This window comes from Coffea arabica, chromosome 1e (genome assembly GCF_036785885.1).
Source record: "Coffea arabica cultivar ET-39 chromosome 1e, Coffea Arabica ET-39 HiFi, whole genome shotgun sequence".
Classification (NCBI taxonomy): domain Eukaryota; kingdom Viridiplantae; phylum Streptophyta; class Magnoliopsida; order Gentianales; family Rubiaceae; genus Coffea; species Coffea arabica.
The window spans coordinates 36152832-36165436 of NC_092311.1; the positions used below are offsets into that span (position 1 = coordinate 36152832).

Genomic DNA, 12605 nt, shown 5'->3' on the forward strand with positions numbered 1-12605 from the left:
TAGTTTTTGTTGGTGGTTTTGATTATAAGTGAGAGGTGAAATATCCAGTTATTTATTTATAAGTTTGTTGAGTTATACAGGGGGCATATGGTTGTTAATTTACACATATATTAAGGATTTTGATAAGATTTACAACATGGTGGTAGATAGGCAGTATTAGCCTGCATATTGGATAAAATTCTTACATTGCACGCGCGCGCACTAAATATTAGATAATATTATCTAAATATTGGTATATATGTACACAACGATTTTGGCGGGAGCCGGACATCACAACTCTTCGTACCTTTTCGGGAAGCAAAATCCCACAGCTATGGCCCTCACAGAATCAGGACAATATGGAATTGGGGCCCCCACAGTGTCAGGAGAATATCCTCTTCCCCTCCTTTGCTGAATATGACTGATATGAGTGCAGCACAATCTTTAAGACTGGGCAAAAAACCTCAGCGGCCATTAAACTATTCGTCAGATCATGTTTTGGCCATCAAACTATTTTTCATCAACAATTGACCACTAAATAATTTAATCAATAAACCCGTGACCATTTGATCGATAATTGCTTTTAATCTAAGAAATTAGCAGAAATTAGCAGTACACGTAGTAAAGTGCAAGGGCAATTTTGTCCAGCAACTATGCGACCTTCTTCTCCCCTTAATTTACTCAATTGGAAGCCCTAAATCTCCAATCACATATCGAAGAAGGCAAAGAAGAAAACGAAGAATGTGAGGCACTGTCCTCCTGCCCGGTGCTTTCTATGTAATTGCCATTGTCATACAGTTGGGAATTTCGTCATTTTCGTTCCTAAACTTTTACACTAAAACCAATTTCGTCCTTTATGATTTTTTTTAGCCAATTTAGTCCTTCGACTATTTTGAAGTCTCTAATGTAGGACTTTTGCGGCGGCGACACCACATTTTACATATTCCCTATCACCGGTGATGGGTATATTTGTCATTTTAAATTAAATTCTTCAATTTAGACGGACTTTGACCATAGTTCTTCTTCTCCGATAGAAACCTCATCCTATTCACCAGAAATTCGCGCAAACTCTCTCACACACTCAAATCATGAAATAAAATTCACAAGAAAAAAAACAAAAAAATCAAGAACCATAAGAAAAGTGAAGCAAACATACTCTCAAGCAGAAGACGTCATTTATGCTGACCTGGACGAGATGACGAGCAAGGTGGCATCCGAGAGTGGAGTCAGCAGAGTTGAAAGGAATAGGAGATTGGTGGATGGTAACGGCGCCATTGGTGGGGAGACAACTGACGTCGTTGCTGAGTGGCTTACACGTGTCCAATGCTCCGATCTTAGTGTCCATGTTTTCGACCATGAGACGAGGACGGCGACGTCTAAGATGTCGGTTGTAGATGTAAGTAAAGAGTAGCGGTAGAAAAAAATGAGAAAGTTCCAGAAAGTTGGGGAGAAAAGATGGAATTCCAATCCATGGAGCTATTATGATATTTACCTTTGCTCTTTCTTTTTTTTTTTGGTGGGTTCGATAAGGAAGGGAATTTTTTTTTTTTTGCCTTGAGGCAGGTCTCGGCTTTTCTTTTGGAATGGGTGGTGATCGGAGCATGAATGTGGGAGCGCAAGTGTGTGTGTGTGTATATATATATATACATGGTTGGCTGGATGATCTCAGTTCTTAGAGCCCAGAGGGGTTACTAAACTTACTATGGCAGAAGGAAAAACAAACGGAGAAACCGGAAACCAGGGGCGGTCTCATCTTTTAACAAAGGGTGCCTGATTATTTTGATATGGCGGTGGGAATCGGGTTGAGGCACGCCGCATGTCTTAAAGGAGAAATGGCTCTCAAACATACTCTCAGCCTCAGGTCAACTTACAAACTCATTTTGTTTGGGCATTTTGTCAAACAGATTAAGCTCATCACAAAAATTGAATATTTCGTATGAATTTTGACTATGGCTAAGCCGAAAAAATCTTGTCAAGCCTCATTCAGGCAGAAAAGGTCAAAAGAAACAACAAAATTGCAGTAAGTATCATTGTCCAATTTCATTCATCTACAAAACAAAGCATACGGGAAGAAGATGGCAATTTCAACAGCCAAAAAAATCATCTCAACCTAGAGATTAAAACAAAAAAAGGATTATGGAAACCGCACATGCTTTCTTCATGATGATCTGTAAGTAGTGGTGGTTCTAGCAAGAAGATAGCAACTCCGGCAATGGTGATGGCGGCAGCGAGCTCCCCTTGCTCCTCAGATTCCCTTAATGCTTTTGTTGGTTTTTTGTTTGTGGTTCTTTTCTTCTTTTCTTGGAAAGAAAATTGAGTATACAACTCTAAAACTAAGATTCCGCAAGGATTTTGGAGAGATTCTTTTGAGTTCATATGAAACTCAAGGTAAAAAATGAATGATGACTAGTCATGAGAGAGTTGACGGATGAAAGCGGGTAGGTAGTGACAATTGGTGGTGTCTTTGATAGCAACTATGAACGGAGGATCGAAGAATCAGAACCAAACAAAATGAGCTTGCTGGTGAGTAGATTTAAAATTGTGTATGAGAAAGATTTCTCCTTCAAATTTTGTTTCAATTTTCCTTTTGGTTCTCAGTTTTCTAATGTTTTTCTCATGGATTTTGTTTCTTTGATTTGAGTGTGAGAGAGAGAGTTTGTGCAAGTTTCTAATAAATCCAGATAAAATTTTCAGTGAAATTCATCCGAGAAGAAGAACTATGGTCAAAGTCCGTCTAAATTGAAGAATTTAATTTAAAAAGACAGATATACCCATCACCGGTGGTAGGGAATATGTAAAATGTGGTGTCGCGCCGCAAAAGTCCTACATTAGAGACTTCAAAATAGTCGACGGATTAAATTGGCTAAAAAAAATCATAAAGGACGAAATTGGTTTTAGTGTAAAAGTTTAGGGACGAAAATGGCGAAATTCCCATACAGTTCCAAGCTCCAATTTTTATGGTGGAAAAACACGCAGTCACACACTCGGTGAATTCACTTATTGGCTACAGTTACTCTAAAGTAGTCAAAGACTGCCTCTTTCTATTTTAACCAAAATTTGAGCTTTTTGCTTTTTCAATTGACTTGGGAGAAGATCATTTCCATATATAATCACAACCCTTTATCAATTTCCTTCCCATTTCAAAAGTGATTCTCCCAAATTTGTTGTTATGCTTCCAATTCTTCTCTAACCCATTTTTCTACTTTTCGAGGAGGAGGAGAAAAAGAAGAAAAATCAGGTGGTTGTGGCTAGCGGTGGAGGCCACATGCACGGCTTAAGCAGGCTAGGTAGCGGCGTGAATTCTACGCCTTCTACTTCTTCGTCTTCTTCTGTTTTGCCTCCGTCTTCGCCACGGAACTGCCGCAGCAGGAACAATAAGAATTCTATTATTACAATCGGAAGTGGCGGTGGACGAGGCGGCGGAGGATTTGGGGAAATGAAGCTGCAGAATTTAGTGGAAAGGTTGGGTTTTGCGGTGATTTCAGGGGAGAATAGGATCGCGAAGTTGATGGACAAAATTGCCCCTGCATTTTATCACACGTATGGCTAATTTCATCGATTAAAAGCAATTATCAACCAAATGATCACGAGTTTATTGATTATGTTGTTTAGTAGTCAATTATTGACAAAAAATAGTTTGATGGCCAAAACATGATCTGATGAATAGTTTAGTGACCGCTGAGATTTTTTGCCCTTATGACTTTAACACCTACCCCACCTTTTTGAGAAGCTAGATCCCACAGTCGTACTCCAATTTCGAGTACATTTACATTTTGGACCTCGACCACAGTACAAAAATCCCATGTACAATCTTTGGTCTATTTAGACACTGCCACGGTCTTGCACTCATTTTCACGCACAAAGGTTGAAAGCAATGCAGAAGACAGTGTATGTAACAGGGGCTTCCGGCTTCATAGCATCATGGCTTGTCAAGTTCTTGCTCCACCGTGGTTACATTGTCAAGGCATCTGTCCGTGACCTCAGTAAGTATCCCTCCAAGCCCTTCGTCTTTCTCTTTTAGATTTAGCTTTTCTGAAACTTATTCCCCTCTCTGAAGTTGAAACTTTTGGATATTGGTTGTGCTTTAAGTTACATGGTATGAAGATTTTTTTTTAATTTTTAATTTTTGGGTTTTGTTTGTGAGCTATTGGATTCTTGTTGGTATTTTGCTTGAGTTTCTTGTGCAATTTCGTTTTCCAGATTAACGTACAATTCATGGGTGGCTCTGGGAATTGAAAATTCTGATTAGGTAGGTGTTCATATTGAAGATTGGAGAGATAAGGGCTTTTGTGATTATAAGAATGGAGAAAAAGGAAGGTTAATTTGGGTTTAGAATGTCAGAATTGAGGAATATCATGTAATGCAATATTTCTGTAGTAAAAATCTTGAGCTCCACCAAACTGCAATTTTATCGTTGGTTAATCCTCTGTTCTCTTGAATAATAACACGTGCACCTGTGACATATTGGAAATTTGAAAGAATTTGCTGAGGCTTTGACTGATGGTATTGTCTTAGTAGTTGGCAAGCTTATGGTTTGGAACATATGATAAACCAGAAAGTTTCGCTACCAATTTCCAGCTTATATATGTTAAAAGATGTAGCAGAACTCCTGTGGGCTTGTTTTATTTTCCTGAGCAGAACTCCTATGGTTGTGCTGCATTTTCAATTATTATTATTATTGTTGTTGTTGTTGTTGTTGTTGTTGTTATTTGTGGTTTTCTCATTAGTATGAGAACAGTAAAGTAATCCACGTTCTTTCTATATTCTGTCTTCTATGCAGCATTTTTTTTTATCTTGCGGTGGGGAAGGAAGGTTGGGTTTTTTTGGTTGGGGGGGGGGGAACTTGGGGAGACGAGATTTTGCTTCCTTAAAGAGATTACTCTTTGTAAGCTGATGGATGATGAGAAAGTACTAATGTACCTGTCATTTTGTGTCCTTTTCCTTCTCCTTTCTTCTCTAGTATACAGGTTCAACTACTGGAATTGTCTCCCATGTGATGTTAATCACCATTGACGTCATTGATATTCCCAAACTACCATCCTTTTCTAATTCTTGAAGCCATCATGTTGTCCAATCTTCCAGATGCTTGCGGTGTCTTACTAGTTAGAGGTCATCATCTGGTTTTGTTATTTCATGAAACTACTGTATCGAAGATAAAAGTTTTTTGCTTCTGAGCTTAGTGTTCTTGACTATGAGCTTTGGTCTAATTCATGTAAATCATGCAGATGATCCAAAGAAAGTGGCACACCTGCTTGCACTTGATGGAGCGTCAGAGAGACTTCAGTTGTTCAAAGCAAACCTACTGGAAGAAGGTTCCTTTGATGCTGCAATTGATGGGCGTGATGGTGTTTTCCATATAGCATCTCCTTTCCATGACCCACACAACGATCCTCAGGTCCATTGATCATTTCCTTATTCCTTAATTGAGTATGGATTTTCTTCATGTGTCGAAGTAAGACAAGAAGCCATAGGTTCTGCTATTTAGGTTGCAGATACATCTATGTTTTCTCATGGTTTACTCTCAAGTCACTGTGTATGTCTCTCGATGGATGAATGTTTCTCTTAAATAATGATAATAAACAAGGAAGCCCAATAGCCAATTGCAAACTGATATTGAATTCTAAGATTGAGCCTTTTTAGTCCATTAGTTCTGATGAACTTCTGTTCTTGGCTATGGGAATGTGAAAGAAAATGTAGTTGGTTTCAACAATTGCTTTAGCTAAATTAATCATTTTTAGATTAACACAAATATGTATGAGACACTATAGCTGGCTTTCAATAACTTCTTTAGCAAAGGCAAATGATGTTAGATAAGCTCAGGTCACTTCTTTAGCTGGTTCTCAATAACTTCTTTAGCAAAGGCAAATTGTTTTAGATAATCTCTGGTTGCTTCTAGTATGTAATCCTAACAAATTTGTGGCTTTACTACATTTGGATATCCTTTATCTCCAATTTGTAAGAATCTTATTAATAGTAGCATATGTGCAAAAAGATTGCAGAAATGTGCCAGAGTATAACCTAAAAATATTGTTGAATCTAGTAATGCTTTGTTGCTTGCCCACCCCAACCCACCCCCCCCCCCCCTCCTTCATTAAAAAAGAAAAGAGGAAAAAAAGAGGAAAAGAAATTTTAGTATGTGTGGGGAGCAGAGCATCTAAATGCTTTCCACTTCGTTATTACTTATTTCTGTTTTATTTTTCTTTTGTGTAAATGATTGGGCAGTTGTTCCAAAAATCCTATTAGAGAGGTATATATACATTTCAACTTCAAAAATCCAGGATGGTACTCAGTATGGTTCAACAATGTTGGCTCTAAAACCTTATAAATCCTGTGTCCTAAGTAAAAGTGGTCAAATTCCTTACCGTGGGAGTGCATTTGCTTGTCTTTTTTTACATTATGTGGAGTTTTTGTGAATTTGATCTCATTTTGTGTGGATATTCACATTCAGAATTAGTCGTATGCTGCACTCATTTTGGTGTAGCAATGAGTATTCTACTCTGTGCTTTCTGGTGTTGAAACTTTTTTGAAAGCCAATTCATTTGTTCTCAGGGATTAGATAGTATTACCTGCTTTTGTCATTAATATTATTTTTCCACATCTAGGAAAATAGTAAATACAGTCCTACTTGTCTCATGATGGAAGATACTAGATATCATCGTACCTGTCTCATGAAAGAAGATACTAGATGTCATCCCTTGCATTTGCAAACTAATGGTAAACAGCTTGTTTTGAAGAAATAAGTAGGAGTTGGTGAGTTGTGAAGAAATGTAGAAGTATAGATGGTTAAGGTTCTCAGGCAATTTAGGTGAACCTAAAAAAGATAATATGGTTGTTTCACAACCAAAGATATTAACTTGGGCCAAAATCCAACTAAATGCAATTGCAACCCTAAAGGGACATGGATAAGGATGTTTTAATAGCTTCTCTGTGGCAAAAGCAAGCTTTTTAGTTTCTTGAATGAAAACTCATTTGCTCAGATTTGGGGTGTGTTAATTCTTCTAGGTGGAAATATTTTGCACTGAAGTAAACCAATGTCTGATTTCTGTCTAATGGCTATGACCAATTAACCACTGTCTGCTTAAAAAGAATACTTTGTTATCTGCATAGCTTTGTCAAAACCATTGTTCAACCTAAAATTAAAAGACTATTTAATTTAACTGGTTTTAGTCATCCTGGACCTCAATCTCTCTAAAAGCACAGTAATTACTCTAAAAGAGTCGGACTTATTGTCGAGTTTTTTGTACATGTTGATTTATGGCAGAGCTAATGAATATAAGAGGAACCCTGAAAAGCTGGAAAATATATTTGCGTCATGGAAAAAGCACTGTTCAATGAAAGTAAAGATACATGGTACTTTTTCCAAATACATCTGTAGTAAATATGTTTCATATGAACTTTGTTCCAGTTAGCAGGAATGATTTCTGATATCTGTCAGTCATCACTTATTTGCAATTCTTTTTTGACAGGCTGAATTGATTGATCCTGCTGTAAAAGGGACTCTGAATATACTTAAATCATGTGCAAAATCACCATCTGTTAAAAGAGTGATTTTGAACTCCTCTTTTGCTTCAGTTGGCTTCAATGGAAAGCCTCTTACTCCTGACGTGGTGGTTGATGAGACTTGGTGGACTCTTCCAGATTTCTGCAAAGAAACCAAGGTCTGTGAATGTCACTTTCTGTTCTGTGTAAGACATTATTCATGAATTTGGATAATGACCTGTAAACTATTTTCTGCTCTGACTAACATTGAAAACCATTTGATGTTGTTCCCTAAGCTTTTGCTTTACTTTCCTATTGCACTAATATATATCTTTCATTGAAAATCAGTCATTAGCTTAGGAATAGTTAATGGAAAAGCCAAAAGGTGACAACTTTTGGGATCAGCTGAAAACTGAATTGAAATTTCATAAGTTAAGACATGTTGTGAGTTGCTAAAGTTTTAAATCTTCAAACCAAACTCTGAAACAATTAACTCTAGATAATAATTAGAATCAACCATGATTCAAGATCCTTTTCTATATCTGGTTAAGTTCTCCATCATCTTGGGCATAGTATACATGATTATGTCATTGTAGTACACTTTACTGTGCTGGTCATGAATTCAAGATCCATGATTAATTATTTTATTCATCTCCGGAAATTACTTATCCTGCTTCCTGCTCAGTGCTTCTATCATGCTTCAAGTTGCTTTCCACCATAATTATCAGCATGATGCTGCTAGAAACTTGAGACTCTCTCTCTCCCCATGATAGACACCTTGCTCACTCAGACAAACTGTTTTCCGCGACTGGGTATTATTGCCTTTTAAGATACAGCCAATTAAAAATGGTTACTATTTAAAAAGGAAATATATATGATGTTGTTCTTTTTCTTTTACCTTCTCCTTTTCTAGTCATGGTACATTCTTGCGAAGACATTGGCTGAGGATGAAGCCTGGAAGTTTGTAAAAGAGAATGACATAGACATGGTTGCAATAAACCCAGCCATGGTGATCGGACCTCTGTTACAGCCAACACTTAACACCAGTGGTGCTGTAATATTGAACCTAATAAATGGTATGGATTTTTACATAAAGAGAAAGCAAACCAAATCTCTGGAACTTGCTCTTTTGGTTGGATCTGCTTAGTTATTATTTGAGGGCACAGACCCGTATGATATGCTGTTGGTAAACCTTTTTTTTCCTTGATTCTGCCTTTGAGGGAACCGAGAAAATTTTGAAGCTGTCCTTGGTGTTGCTACTGAAACCATAATTCAAGTTTATCGGCTTTAGGTTGTTGGCTTATTTTTGTTTATTTATTCATTTTTAACTTGCTCTAATTTTCTTAGTCTATACTTGCACATCTACTATATAGATACTTACATAATATACTTTCTTATATTAATTTCAGTTGAATGAGAAAGTTTTATTTGCTCAAAGAATAGAAATGGGATTGAAAGTTGCATGTTGAATAACAATGACTCAAGTTTGTTGTTGTTGGTGGTGTTGCCCCCCCCCCCCCTCCTGAATACTTGGTTGAGTCTTTGGTCTAGTGGACTATATACAATTACATCCAGTACTGTGAAGATTTACCCCAAACCACTTGCTAATCTAGCTATTGAAACCATATGAAAATATAGCGGAGAATGTGGGCGCAATTTAAATCAGGGTAGAACTTGTGATTAGCTGATTCAACTGAAAATCAACTTGAGACCAAATGAAAATGGCCAAACTACCACTAGAGAGGCCAATTTATGTGCTTGGGAGCAATGCACCGTGGAAGCCATAAGCTGAGCCTGTTTAGTCAATTTATTTATCCCAAGAATCTCATGGTAATTGGAGCAATGTGTCATGTAATTTGCCATGTTGGAAAGTTTGTTGTGAGTTCTCTGCCTGTTTAGTGGATTTGAATTTTCAGAAGGTGGATGACATGGTCATTTCACATTTGGAGTTTGGCCAGAGTCTTGTCTGTTTACAAGTGCGGCAGCAGGTGTGCCCACAATAATTTTTGTTTTCTTATAGCCTTTTTGTGTTGAGATGTGCATATATGTGTTGTTTATCTGGAACTCAAGTACCAAAATCTTTTGGGTCGTCTATCATGTAAAAAACTTATTTTGTTTGATCTAGTGTTCTTCAGGGAAGTTTTACTGCACTTTTTATTGTACTTATATCTAAGTTATAAATTTCCTGATGCTTTCTTAATTAAAGTAAAAAGGAAATGTGAAACAAACAAGTATTCAGCATAAGCGCAAGTATGCTTGTTGTAAACATTTTCTCATTCTATTTTACTCTCTCTGTTAGAAATGTTTGTACATAAAAGAAGATGATATGAACCTTGTCTTGCCCTTGACTGGATATATTGTATGTTCTAATTTTTTCTTAGCTGTTGTTGAATACTTCATATAACTTTCTTCACATTCTTTCCAGATATGCTAATGGTTTCACTCAGTTTTCTGTTTTCTGGGTTTTTGTCTCAATAGGTGCAGAAACATTTCGAAATTCAACATTTCCCTGGGTTGATGTGAAAGATGTTGCTAATGCACATATACTAGCTTTTGAAAATCCATTGGCTAGTGGAAGATACTGCCTGGTTGAACAAGTGGCACACTACTCCAAAGTTATGAAGATCTTGCATGAACTTTATCCTTCCTTAAAGCTTCCAGTAAAGTAAGTCCAAGATCTGTAATTTGGATTTGACGATGCATTCAGATGTACTTATCTAAATGTGCAATATAGGATCATGTTAGACTTATTATGAATTTCATCATTTGATCACATATATAATCCATATTTCCACGCTTCTACCTAGGGTAGACCATGCATCCAAAACTCAAGACGTGATAAAAGTTAGGAAACTCTCATGAAGAGTATCTTTGGAAACTGCACAGTTCCTTCATCTGAGTTAAATTCGTATTTGATTAAAACTTGGATGCATCTGATTATTACTGGTTACGATACACCTTCTGGTCGAGGGTGTTGAAGTTTTTACAAGATTTTGATTTTTTTTGTTATTTGAAATGGAAATAAGATACAGAACGTTCAGGAGGGTTAACATTTGCTAGCTAGTCAATTAAATTAGTACTTTATGGTTAAAGCTCTAGTCCTTGTTATGATGGTTTGGTTCTTGGGAATTTTTACTGCACATATATATGTCATTTTAGGTTTCAGAATGTTATGAATCGAGCATATCAGATGGCACATAGATGTTGGAGGTTTCTTTTGCCTTGAGATTGACTAGTAGATAACATATGTTGGAGGTTTCTTTTACCTTGAGATTGGCTAGTAGATAACATTGTCTTGCTGTTAACTAGGTTGCATTTCTGAATTATACTATTTCTATAGGGCTTGTTCTTAACTTTCATGTTACTCTCAGCCCAAATATGCTATTCTTCTGGTCTTAAATAAACATTTTCTTGTGCACATCAATCTCAAATGAGAAGGCAATATAAGCAGCAGTAACGTCAAGAACAATGAGTTCATTGTGTGCATTCTAGAAAGGTGACTTGTATCAGCTGACTTTGTTAGTGTCTGGATAAGCTGCCTTACTTCAAGAATACTTGTATATGATCATTTCACTTAATGGAGATTGATTCTTTCTGAAGTACTTTAAAGTAGTAATAATAAAATTATGACTATGACATGATCATAATATTTTCAGGATTATGATAAAAGCATGAATTTGTTATTTGCAAATATTCAGAACACTTTAGTACATGAATAGGGTTCTCTGCTAACTAAACCTGTAACTAGGAAATCTTGGAGGTAATATGCTTACATGTTTTGAAGTGTTCACCTGGAAGTTTTGACCTTTCGTCATAGCAATCAGATTTTTCACCTTTCAAATTTTGCATCTACTATTCTTTTTTTTCCATGTCCAAAAAAATGTGAGGTAGATGAACCCAACCAGAAAGAAATTAGAAAACTGACAGGAAATTATATTGTGTTTAAGTTAAGCAAGCTTTTATCGTTCTTTTGTCTTTCTGCTGTACTTGATGGTTTGACGAGGATAAACAGATTTTATGTGATGTTATACCTGAGATTGTCATGTCTTAAAGTAAGACATCCCTATATATGTTTGCCTATTGTGATTCATATCATGTCATCTGGACGCGATGAATTTTCATTTTAATACTTTCAGACATAATTGGACTCCTGAAGGATTGATAAAGATTGAAGAAAGCAAAAAAATCATGTATATAAGATTGCTTTTACTGGACGATGACCAAATCTGTCACTTGGTCTGATCCTTGTAGGTGTGCCGATGACAAGCCATTTGTGCCAGGGTATCAGGTCTCCAAGGAAAAGGCAAAGAGCTTAGGAATTGAATTCACTCCCTTTGAACAAAGCATCAAGGAAACAGTTGAAAGCTTGAAGGAGAAGAAATTTTTGGTCGCTTCAGTTGCATTGTGAATGTACCAAAGTTGATGAGGAACACTTCAAATTATTTCATTGCCTAATGAAAATATGTTGCACATTCTTTATGTGCCATGGCTCTCTGACTGGCCTTGTATGCATATGCAGGGATTTAGAAGAATCTGTGTATGCAATAATGGAGAGTACTCTACTTTTTGGTATCTTAAAAATTTGAACTGAAGTTAACAATTGGTACTACATTATATTTGCTGCTGCCAATTAAAGCTGAAGCATGTTTATGAGTTTGCTTGCGTGCTACAGCTGCAGTTTGACAGGATTTATCAAATAAAGGAGCAGCATTAATTGTACTATTTGGAGTAATAAATAATATGTCATTGCACTAAACTTCTATTTCTTATTGCGCCAATGTAAGACAAGATTAAAGTTCATGAACTAAATTAGTACAAACATAAGTTTTATGTGAACTTTGCATATTTTTACCAAAAAATTGCTTAAATTTACACTGTCTTGTTGATCGTGAATACACTAAATTTTAGAGTAGGCATTCTTAGTTGCAAACTAAAAATAATAGAGCATTTGATCATGACAATATAATATGGTTTTTTGGTCTCCTCGAGAGAAGGGGGGGGTAGGGGGGAGGGAAAAAAATGAGTTTTTATTTTTTTGATATTGGAAGCAAATGAATTCTTTCCTGCTAACTTGATAAAGCTTCAAAAGATGGTAAATACTTGTGTAAATTTGGTCTAAGAGTCCACTTGTAGACTATATCATCTAT

At 36.4% G+C, this 12605-nt stretch overlaps 1 protein-coding gene across 3 annotated transcripts; it reads left to right on the plus strand.

Annotated features, from left to right (window-relative positions):
• Positions 1-2375: 2375 nt before the first annotated feature.
• On the plus strand, positions 2376-12177 carry LOC113702691 (phenylacetaldehyde reductase). Of its 3 annotated transcripts, none has more exons than XM_072054877.1 (7): positions 2376-2502; positions 3191-3962; positions 5205-5374; positions 7446-7637; positions 8372-8534; positions 9937-10123; positions 11710-12177. In XM_072054877.1, exons 2-7 carry the CDS (start codon positions 3854-3856, stop codon positions 11864-11866), a joined length of 978 nt encoding a protein of 325 aa, XP_071910978.1. In that variant the 5' UTR covers positions 2376-2502; positions 3191-3853; the 3' UTR covers positions 11867-12177. The 3 variants fall into 3 exon arrangements, with proteins under 3 accessions (XP_071910978.1, XP_027079626.1, XP_071910982.1); XM_027223825.2 differs by lacking the exon at positions 2376-2502 and adding an exon at positions 4940-5088 and having other exon boundaries at positions 2977-3962; XM_072054881.1 differs by lacking the exon at positions 2376-2502 and adding an exon at positions 4947-5088 and having other exon boundaries at positions 2977-3962.
• The last annotated feature ends 428 nt before the right edge of the window (positions 12178-12605 follow it).

Bases quoted from the DNA above. Each gene is read 5' to 3' on its own strand.
- LOC113702691 (XM_072054877.1), top strand. From the start codon at position 3,854: ATGCAGAAGACAGTGTATGTAACAGGGGCTTCCGGCTTCATAGCATCA. The intron at 5,375-7,445 runs GTCCATTGATCA...CTTTTTTGACAG, and splicing joins ACCCACACAACGATCCTCAG to GCTGAATTGATTGATCCTGC. The intron at 7,638-8,371 runs GTCTGTGAATGT...CTCCTTTTCTAG, and splicing joins ATTTCTGCAAAGAAACCAAG to TCATGGTACATTCTTGCGAA.